The 11818-nt window shown below is 41.8% G+C and overlaps 1 protein-coding gene across 1 annotated transcript; it reads left to right on the top strand.

Annotated features, from left to right (window-relative positions):
* Positions 1-3000: 3000 nt before the first annotated feature.
* On the top strand, positions 3001-7852 carry zdhhc11 (zDHHC palmitoyltransferase 11; the record flags this gene model as incomplete). The annotated part of the gene is made up of 7 exons (XM_080743121.1): positions 3001-3219; positions 4169-4347; positions 4691-4792; positions 4867-4991; positions 5744-5899; positions 6381-6490; positions 7835-7852. The coding sequence occupies 7 exons, from the start codon at positions 3001-3003 to the stop codon at positions 7850-7852; spliced, it is 909 nt and encodes a 302-aa protein (XP_080599247.1).
* Positions 7853-11818: the final 3966 nt, after the last annotated feature.

Raw genomic sequence — 11818 nt, 5'->3', positions numbered from 1 at the left:
TTTGACTAGTATGGCACTGAACTAACACATGAACACACAGGATTGTATAGGCTGAGCAGCTGGAAATGTTTGTGAGCTTGTAGATGGGCTGAGGAATTTATAGTGTCAGCAGCTCGTCAGCCAACTCAACTCAGCTGGTCCTGTACAGGCGACGGCACTCAAGGCAATCAGCCGAGCAAGGGAAGGGAGGGGCAGATGAGCAGGCACACTGAGGAAAAGAGGGACCGACAGACCGACCGACAAAGCCTTATGTAGGCCGACCCCCTGGGTCTGGCAAAAATATGAGGATGAGGAGGATGTATGAGGATTGCACATAATAGGGTAGTGCAATTTCACTTAACTGCTTTCTTGGTAACAGCTGATAACAGTTCATCTGAATAATGACTGTTTAGATTTTTGAAAGCAGAAGTTTCATCATGCAAATTTCTCTTCTGTTTGGTTCCCCTCTTTTTCTCATCTCTGGGAAGTAGCTATTTTATTGACATTATTGTGCAAAGTTTTAGTTCCCGCGCAGAAACTAAAATTGTGGAGTGAAAGCAAAACTAAAAAAGTTTGACAAAATCGTAGTGCTTAGCCTGCTGCTCACACAAAATGGGTTCACTTCTGTGATGATGAACAGAACGTGGATCGGGTGACAGAACTGATGATGACTGTCTTCAGCACGGGTCATGCGCGCTGCCCGCGTCTCACCAAAGTAAGTGTTATGCCGAAATTGATCACTTAACGAATACTGTGATTTATGAAAGTACCTGCAATTTCCACTGGTATAATAGTACAGTAGGCTTACGTTTCCAATGGAAATAAATGTATGCCCCAAGCTAAGAGATTTATTTCAACAAGTTCAGTTGCTGATAACGTCCGGCCGTAATTTGCATTTTAGCCCTTTTGTTCTAGCGTAACCATCAGTGACGCCATCATGAGTCACACAATTCGATGGGTCACAATGTTTGGTTTAACATCAGTTTCCATAGCACTGGTTGGAACTGCGTCCTTAACTTCTCCTGCCTCTTGTCATTTGAAGACATGGAAAAGGAAGACCATCCGATATTTTTTATGCGCTTCTTGTTCATAGAGGGACATTAGTATTAATGGAGTTATTTCCTTGGACGGCAGTTGTGTTCTATGGAGATGGGAGTGCTGCTGCTGTCTATTGAACACACCTGCCCAGTTATCCTACTGTATGGATGGACTGTATGGGCAACCAAGCAACTTTTAGAGAAACCTGCCTCTCTATTTGAACGATACTACTAACAGGCCAATGCTTTCTATTTTATGTTCACCGAGTGGCATCCAATGGCACGGGTAAGTTCTTCATACATTAATAGCTACTGGTTCCCAAACATTTTTTTTGAAATAGGCAGAAATAGCATTTTATTTATAGATCTTTTTTTTTTTTTTTTTTTTTATGAAATTCCATAAATAAAGTAGGCTATAATAATTAAGAACCAGTGCCACTGCATTAATCCGAGTTCCCATGTTATTTCCACTGCATTAGCCTATGTAGAAAGAAGGCTGCTCTTTAGGGGCAAAATCTACAATCTTTTCAATTTAAACCTACGGACAATGACTAAAATGTGTTTTAATAACGACACAATGTTTTAAAAATGTCAGGGATAGGCCTACTATACTGTTGTCAAGTCAAAGACAACAATGCCATTGTTAACACTGACTTTTGTGTCTTGGTTGTCCTTCACCAATGGATTATATTTGTTTAGCAAAATCGTGGACGCAGCAAAAAAACAAATGTCAGGTGCGCAAATTGAACGTTGGCTTTATTACTGTGCCTGCTAGGCAACAGTATTTCACCACCAACAGTGAACGAAAGGCCTGTGTTCACAATAAAATTGTTTTAGCTGTCATTGGGGCGACCCCGCTGTGTGAGGTGAAAACATGGTAATTGGCCGTTTTAAATTTAAATGATAGCCTAACTGATATTCAACTGAAAATGATTAGAGAGAGTTAATGCTGCAACCTTTGGTTGAGTAACATTACCAAACATGCAAGGCAATATCCTTCTTGTGTAAGCCTTTCCACCAACATAAAATGACACATACAATAACACAACAATAAACAATATAGTCCTACGTGTCTGTGAGTACACCCCAAGGCATGATGGGAAGACCTTCTCTGTCCATTAGCACACCACTGTCCCCAGTAACCCACACCTAATGCATTGTCCAGGAGGTGATCAGCTAGTGGCCCTTCTTAACTACACAGGCCTCATAGGCTCTGGACTCTAGTCTGGAGGTCCGGTGGAAAGCCTGTGTGGGGGGTCTCCTCTGGTTGTCTTCGTTGCGGAAGATAAGATAAGAAAATGTTATTGTCCATCAAATTTTGCATAAAATGGAAATTTGTCTTTGGCATACAGGCAGTCAGTCAATATATATACACAATGCATTAAAAACAATATAAAATGCATCCGATGACATACATAGCAACAGTGCAACAGTGATCAAGGGCTGTAGGGGTTGGAACTATGCAAACATTGAAGGGCCAGCTGGTCCCAATGGAGGACTACCTTACAAGCCCACCAGCCGCACTCTAGACCAGTGTTTGCCAAACACTGAGTCGAGACCCTTTTTTTCATAGTTGCTGACCTATTTGCCCAGAGGCATGCCGGGACATCCTTCCCCTGTTTATTGGTACACCCTGGGACGTTAGAATATAGAATATATATTCAGTATCGCATGACCCTAGAGACACTTCACAAGTTCACATCGACAGCTAACATGGCTTATGACTGAGAGGCACCTTCTAATAATAACACTATCATATCCCAATATGCGGAGGGTGACAGAGTCACCATGCTTCATGCTCATTTCCCTAGCAAATTTCTCCGCAGCCTAAGTCGGAGCTACTCTCCACAGTACTATTACTACTATATCATTAATCCATGAGGATGTTTTGTGAAGGACTACTCTGTTCATTCTTGGTTAACTGTCTTCCAAACCTATGTGTGATTTCTCTTAGCCACTGTCCATTTTCATGTGTTTTTTGTAGATGAATTGCTTTGGCGGGAGGGCGAGGCGTACAGCCCCTACTTCTGGCAACAGTAGGAATGAGCTGGTTCCCTCCAAACCACCCAGGATCAACGGCTGGTCGTGGCCTCTTCAGGGTTACCAGGTGGTGGCCTGGCTGGTTTATGCCTACTTCGGCATAGTTTGCTTTGGCATTTACACCCCTCTTCTCCCCGTACCATGGAATATTGCCGCCTACTCGGTATCCTTCGCATTAATAACCACATTAACCGCATAATGTATACGGTATACAATATGCGTAATTTCAGAATTGTCATAAATAAGTTCAGTGATAGCAAAGATAAGCAGATCTACAAGCTCACAACGTGTCTCATGGCAATGCACTGTGAGCTATTTTCTATCTTTGTCATTTGACCAAGTACATACTGTATGCGGCACTTGTGGTTAGGTGGTGTTTCTCAACTGGTGGGTCCATGACCTTAAAGCCCAAGCAGAACTTAACACTAAAGCCTAATTTTGACCTATAAATTAGTCTTAAAAACCGTGTCGGGAGATGTGAGGAATCAGCTATATTGCTTTTATTGCAATCCTAATATAATGCAGGCTGCACATCTTTCAGATATGAAATTGACTTTAAATATTAGCCCTCTCTATGTGGGCGTCCTTTACTGTAGCTACTAGCTATGGATGGCCTTCCAACCAAGACAAGGACTTTTGTGTTCTTCTGAATAGAAGCTCAAGGCACGCTAGACATGACTTTGTCTTCTTTGTCTCAATTACGATCCTCTCCATTAACCATGGCCACATTATCAGTGGGCTGTTTGTCTTGTGATGAATGCAAGGCAATCCCAGAGCCACTTGTTTACATAACTGTAGGCTATTCGTTAAAAATGGGAACAGATGATTTATTCACTCTGCTCCCCTCACATAAGACAAGCTTTTATTTCCATCCGTAGGCTCCCATTAGTAACCATGTATGTTAAAATGGTCACTTTCTTATTCACATGCATCTGTGTCTGTCAAACCTCTTCCATTTACTTTGTAAATGGCAGACCTAAACTAACACCTGCGTCCTACTATTCCGGTTCAATGCCCCCAGCCGACGGGCACTTGTCCCCAGGCTGTAGGTGTAAAAACAAATATTGCACTCCCCGTCCGATGTTAGTTCCTTGACCCCCTGCTGTGTGTAGCTAACTGGGATGGCCTTTGTAGTGCACCTGATCACCCATATTGCTGCAGTGTCTATAGATCCGGCAGACGCCAGCGTCCGAGCCAAAAACGCCTGCTCCGGTCCGATGCCATTGTTTGACCGGACGAAGCAGCCACACGTCATCCAGGACCTCCACTGTTACCTGTGTGATGTCAAAGTGTAAGTATCCACACAAACAATTACAATCAAGTTAATTGGACGTCTTTTTTCTTTGGTATAATTTGACTTGTCTGTAGGTTTTCCTATTAACACAAGCATTAAATTATTCTGTTATTCTGCACTTTGACATTTACTCTTTTATAGTTTTATTGTTTTATTACTTCTGTTCTTTGTCTTTACATTTCTTTCTATGCCTCATGTAAAGCACTTTTATTTGCCTTTGTGTGTGAAATGTGCTGAATATAAAAATGAACTTTCCTTGCCTAGAGACAACATTACACTGTCCTTCAAAAAGCTGCAAATAAATAACAAGTGTTGACGTAATGCAATCTTTTGTGTGCAGTGGCCCTGGAGTGAAACACTGCGGCGCTTGCAACAAATGTGTGGCTGAATTTGATCACCATTGTAAATGGCTCAACAACTGTGTCGGTGGCAGGAACTACTGGTAAGAGGAAGTTTGGATGATGTTACTATGAGTCCAGTGTCCTGCATCTGAATAAATTGTCTCTCTCCTTTCAGGTGTTTCTTTGTGGCATTGTCCTCTGCTACTGTAGCTGTGCTGATTCTTCTCATAGTTACCATGTACGTGTTCATTCAGCATTTCTTGGATCCTGGCAGTCTACGGACCGCCCCACAGTTTGACAGTGAGTCTCGACACACGCTGTGTTTGATACAGTACAGCTCTAAATAGTATTCTTAGCTGTGATTATTGGTTTGAAAAAAAAAGAAAACGTACAAATGAACAGGGTCATGGCCGTGGCTTAGCGATTCGGGCACCTAGGCTCTAAAGTAGCCTGGCAGTGTATGAGTTTGAAACCAGTTCCCAACAATCTTTACTACATGTCTCTCCCGATTTCTCTCTCCGTTTGGGAGTCAACAGTCTGGCCACACGAGACTACGTCAAACATAAACCAAACCCTTTCCATGATTTACAATCTTGACCTACCTGTAACGTGCCTGTATCATCCACTTAAACGTAACAAAATCACTGTTGAAGCAGGAGAGCATGTCACAAACAGGTGTCAGCTCAAGACCACTTTACATACACAACAAAATGGCACAGCAGCCATTCATGTCGCCCCTTTCGAGACCCTTGTTTACCTTTTTTGTATTGGGAAGTCGGTAACAAGGGTCCTTTGCCGCTGCGTCGGCTCTTTCTGATACGCACGCCGATCAGATGTTGTTGAGATTCTTTAAAGATACCCAGAACTGCACTAGGAGACCGCGGAAACGTGTGCGAAGCGGCGGTAATCGGCAATGCCGTTAAGTATTTTTAATCTATTTGTGAAAATTTAGCAGCTTTTTCCAACCCGTCTCTCGCTACCTCTTTACGTCACATGTCCCACCTCCCACCCCGCGTGTGTGTGTGTTTCTGACCTGTTGCTTATTTCTCCAGGTCTGCTGGGTAATGGCACCTGGCTGGTGTTCTTACCTGTAGCTCCCATAAAGACGAGCTCAGTGTGGCTCCTTGTAATTGCCTGCATAACCATGGTGCTGTGTTTCACCTGTCTGCTACTTCTTGGCCACCTGCTGGGATTCCACCTTTACCTCTGTAAGTCACAATCACAGTAAGGTTTGATCATAAACAACACCCCCTAGTGGATGGATGTGTATAGTGCACTGCAACATCTAATTATGCCAGTGGTGCAACATCAGTTGGTTTAACAACTGAATGGATTGGGCTGGGTGGATTTCAAGTTTCATGAAAACTTGGTGGGAATTCTCAGTTGGCTGCGTTCAAAGAGATGATTAACTTTGGGTTGAAAAGGTTAAACATCAAGATCACAAACAAATGACGGTCAAGGTCAAATTGACTCTCCTATCTTTTTTTTACACTTTCAATCTGGTCCCTATTTTGGGGATGTTATGCAAAAATGTTCTCAAATCTTTAAAAAGTTTGAAAAGATCGACGATAGCAGACCTAAAAGGGCATGTTTTAAGCTTGTAGATCAGCTATTTCTGAAAAAGTGGTTAATTATTCGTTCTTGTCATTAGTCTCCTGGTTTGTGTTTGTTTCCTCATGGTTGCGGCAGTTTACAAAGGTATGAGTACGTTTGAATTCATAAAGCTACAGCGCCAGAAAGAAGGCAGACACAGAGACATGGAAGCAGGGAAGAAACAAGCTAATAAGAAATCCTCACAGGTCAGATCCGTCTAATCTCTGAGCCATTCTGTCACATCTCTTACCCCTTCACTTCATGCACATGAACTGAAATTGTTGTTCTTAAAAACCTTTTCAGTTGCAGGAAACATCTATTGGCTGTGACCCCAAACTACATCACAGCTCAAGGTAATATTGATGTGTGTATGATCACATTGTGTATGATTGAGGACATTTACTTGGTGACTTGTCCACATAGAACACAAGAAAGTATAACATGTGGTTTAACACTAAAGCCCTTTGCACACAGGCGCGTTTATCCGCACGGATAAAACGGACAATTTCATTTTTTTAAAAGAAAACAATGATTCTCTACGACCTCATGCACACCGGATCCGAATTAGCCGTGCGACGAGTGGCTGCGGCCGTGCGTTTTTTTTCTCGATCGAACCCAGTTCGATTCGTGCGTCTTGTCGCATGCGGTAAAAAACTCATCACTCCTTTTATGACTCCTTTTGGGATCCGCAGCTCCGCTTCCGCACAGCATTGCACACCAAATCCAATGCGTTTTATTCATACAGCAAACGGAAGAAACGCAACTGTCCTGTGTGCAAAGGGCTTAACAGAGTTCAGTTTTATAAAAAAAAACACATTGTCTATGTCAGAGCTTGATTAATTGCACTGATAGTTGTGCTAGAATGAAAAATCTGATCAAATGGATCTCGGGACCCACATAGGAACGGCAGGGCTCTATTGTGGATCTCAGACTTAATGTGGACAACTTATGACAGCAGTCATCTATGACGCATCTGTGATCTATGGAGCACGGAAGCTCTGTAAATGATCCGAGGATAAAGTGGATGTGGACAAATAATCAAAGCACATATAGCTAGCTTCTTATCAGAAATGGAAATTGTGAAATACATTTTTTTGATATTTTAAAATATATCTTTGTGAATGGAAATGACGAACAGATGACAGCTTCCGTACCCGGCTTTCGGGCGGTGTCGAGACTTAAATTGTAAAACTAAACTAGAAATACGGTTCCTACGAAACAGTGTGGGCTCGCATGTAACACCATGTATGGGCATAAAGATCTACCCTTTGGCTGCACCTCATTGGCTAAGGGCCCTGCCTTTGTACTGTCGAGGAGAACTTGACTGATAGATCAATAATGAAGATAACATACTTGTGCTTGCTTTCAGCGAGCCCTCAACAATTAGTGCAGATACTTTGTTGGTCTACTGGTAGAGTGCACAAGAAATGTGGCACTGATTGTTCCATTTCTACAGTAATATATTCTTTCATAAGGATGCTGGGAATTTAATTATGTCCAGATGCATATTTAACAGAATTCTGTAACTGAAACTCTTGCATTTTCTGCAGTACCTGCACATTTACTGAGGAGGGATCTCCATCCATCTGCATGGAGGTGAGAAAGACGTGTTGCTTTCCTCCAATAATGAGTGTTTTCACCAGGCTCTCTATCAGTGGTTCTCAACCTGTGGGCTGCGAGGGTATTGCAAGTGGACCCCCAAATAATGGCAAAACAAGATGCAAGATTGTAATAATAATATAACATAAAATGGTTAATAATGTAAAATGTTTTTACATGGATGGTTATTGGCCTTTCTGCTGAAATCGTACAGAATAAGCAAAATTGAAAATGTGTTTTTATAGTGATACCAATAAGAACTTAAAGTATATTATGTTACTTCCATTGATCCAAGCCGGAACACAAACAATTGGTTTATCATTACTTTCATGATTTTCAAGTGGGCCCTGATCCAAAAAAGGTTGGAGAACCACTGCTCTATATCTAACCTTGCATCTGAAAAAACATATTTTATTTTACTAGTTGGAAAAGATTAAGAGGTCAGCAGAGGAGAACAGCCATCAGTATGGGACAGAAACTCCTACAGAGATGAGAACAGGTGGGTTACCACGGCCACTGGGAATAGTTGATTAAAGCAATAAGCCACAAGAGGCGAGTGTTTACCGGGGTAATATACACCGGCTGAGAGGCGTTGGGAAACACGAGGCGCCAGCCGAGTGTTTCCGACCCTCTCAGCCGGTACACTTCTCCGCCACCAGGAAGAGACATTTCCTTCTGTTTACCAGCCACATCCCAGGAATGTATGGAAGCCAGTGTGTGTTTATAAAGTCACGTCATTCTTTTTGCCAAAAAATAGGGAAACAATACTTATGTGTTAGATCAGTCTCATGTTAAGAACCATATTCAATCCATACACATGTTTATTTTCATCCAGATTTAGCTGCTTTGTGGGTGAACATCACATCAAAAACGCTAGCATAGCAACCGGCTAAACTAACAGCCGAGTATGTGCCTGGAGAATAGAGGCGCTTGTCGCCTTTACAAGCCCCGTCCGGAGACATTCAGTCACTGTCCTATGCATGCGGGCGGTGCTAAGAAACACTCGCACGGCAGGAGTTGAGAGAAAATCAAACGCTCGCTTCTCAAGTTCAGCCTCACGGCACAGTGGAAAGAAAAGACACACCTGGCTTTGATATAAACTGATTCAAGGTGTGGGTTATAGCCTCATATACCACGGCAACCAGCCAATCAGAATCAAGGAATTGAACTAGCCGTTTTAGAATCTTCATTTTAAGATGACCACATAGTTTGATGAAGTGGTGCAATGTAGTACACCTTGAGAGGATGGCCTGAGACAGATGAGCTTTTGGAAACAATTAATCATTGGCCTATCTTCCAAAAGGAATACACACATATAACACAACAGCATTAGTGACAAAACATCAAAAAGATTAGCTTGACTTACCAAAGTAAAGATGTCAATCTCTGTGTGGTAATATTAACAAACAGCATGTTTCCTTCCCCGTTTCCTCTACAAAAGGTGACATTTCAATGATTGACAGCAAAGTGTGGCGTCCTGAAGCAAACATTGGGGAGGAAGAGGAGGCGGTTCAGCCTGCTGCGCAGGCCAGTGTGAAGTCTGTGGACAATGTCCCTGAGGTCCAGAACCCACTGGGAAGCTGCATAATGGTCCCACAGGATGCTACATAGCTGGTCTCTGACACTCCAATCCTCAAAAACATTTTTTATTTTATTTGAGAAATGCTTTATTGAACTGAGCAATATTGACACAAAAGCACTCGTTGTTTGATATTACTGAGATTGACTTGCATTAGACTGAATAGCGTTGGTTTAATGCGAGTTGTGGTGTGTTAAATTGAGCCGTATTGGCTCAAGTCCCTGTTACACCTGATTTAGTTGCACGTCTCACAATGGCCAATCTGCAGGCTGTGAGCTTGTGCGTACTGTATGTTTTCTGTGTGGGACACAATGTGCAACTAAGTATGAATCAGGCTTTACCTACTATGATTGAGTATGATCTGAACTTGATTTCATACATTTGAAGTGGTGAGTCATACAATTTAGTCAAAGGACTGGACAATGTTGTATGCAATCTGAATTCCTATGGAATAGGATCATGTATTTCCATTTGTTTCTTTATAATATGCCATAGATATTTCCAGCATTATTTCAGATAGGTAATTGTAGAGTGCCATGGACAGAAAGAGAGGAGATACATACTCACAAGCAGCATAATATGGCCTGGCTGCTTGTATGGCCTGCTTGTACACTAATTGACTGAGACACCAGGATGTGCATTATATTTTGTGGATATTATATTCATCCATTTCAATAAATGATTTGAAAATGCTGAGCTTCTTCAGCAACTATTATTACTTTAATAATAAAAATGACAAATGATTCTGCATCTGTATTTTCACTTTGCTTGGCCACATGGTGGAGCTGTTGTAGCAGTTTGAGGAAATCGTAACAATCATAACATTACACAATTACAATTATACAACATGATTAATCATTAAATGTCATATTAATTGGTGAGTTACTTTGATTTAGCAAGCCAGACACATTCATAGTTTGGTTTTGAAGCTGTGTTGTAAGGGATTTGACATCAGAGTTACATAATGTCCATTTTCTTCCAGTCATACCACTGGTTGTATAATCCTTTCAAAGGGTTTTTACACTAGCCATCAGACAAAATCAGTTTCTAAGCCAAGCCTTATAGAAACTCTTCTCTGAAGAGGGTAGATCAACTTAACCGAATGAACCCCAGCATCCCTGTTCTGGGCATTAATAGCCTGTGTTGTTAATAGACAAACATCTGGCAAAAATAATGTAGTTGAACATTTGGTGAAAATAACCAAACATTCTGCAAAAACAGCCAATCTACAAAATCAAAGCATCACGTTTTGGTAATGGGCTATTTTCGCTATTGACATACAATGATGTTATAGGGTGTAAGTGGTTAAATGGGTCCGTGGGGGTCTGTTTTTGAAGATTTTTGAAGTTGAACTCACTAGGGAGAAACCCCTGCTGACTGTCCTTCAGAACCTAGAGTTTGCCATGACCCATGCAGGCCAGGGCTTCCTGTTCTTGGATCAAAGCCAGGCTGCAATTTCCTGGGAAAAGTTTTTTTTTCTGTATCACCATGGTTTCTTGGCTTCTCACTTGGTGCAGTTTCCTGCTGTGCCATGGGTCATGATATGATATGATATGATATGATATGGATGGAGCAGTAGATATCTGGTTAAAATGTTACATTGGTTTTATTTGTATTATTATTACAGATCTACAAGCTCACAAGTGTTGCAATGAGTTGTGACCTTGTATAGGGTTAAAGTGGTTAAAAATGATTTTGATGATTTAACTAGTTTGGCTGGGGACCCCCTCTGGAACCCCATAAAGACCAGCATTCCCATTTGAGAACCACAGGGGGAGAAAGAAATTGTTGACCGGGCTGTGAATATGAGTGTGCAGTGTGCACAACAGATCATTTATGTTCCTGGGTATGAATATTACACATTATTTATTTGTCTCATAAATCTCTCAGCTTTTATTATCAATATATGTTTTAATGTCTATAGGCCGGCCTATGCATGTGTTTTATTGACAAAAATGCACCGTTTCATTGGCATTTGGCTTTGGCACATAATGTAATGATGTCATCATCATCAGAAGGCCTGGCCTACTGAACTGATGCAAAGGGGAGTAGTCTGAGGCACCATCATCATTGACAGAAGGGACATAACGCCTGATGATGCTTCGTAAATTCGTCATATGACCGTGTCGCGTGCAAAAAAGTGAGTGACACCGTCGTACGACTATGAGTATAACTCAGGCTTCAACAAAAGAAGCAACATGTAAACAGCTCTGTGAACAACAACGCTGCATGGCTGCATCCGTCCAATCACAGAGCTGGTAGCCTGCTTGAGCTCCAGGCAGCATCCCTCTCTCTCTCTCTCTCTCTCTCTCTCTCTCTCTCTCTCTCTCTCTCTCTCTCTCTCTCTCTCTCTCTC

This window comes from Nannobrachium achirus (assembly GCF_963921795.1).
Source record: "Nannobrachium achirus genome assembly, chromosome: 2".
Classification (NCBI taxonomy): Eukaryota; Metazoa; Chordata; class Actinopteri; order Myctophiformes; family Myctophidae; genus Nannobrachium; species Nannobrachium achirus.
This window is presented reverse-complemented; position numbering and strand designations above follow the sequence as displayed.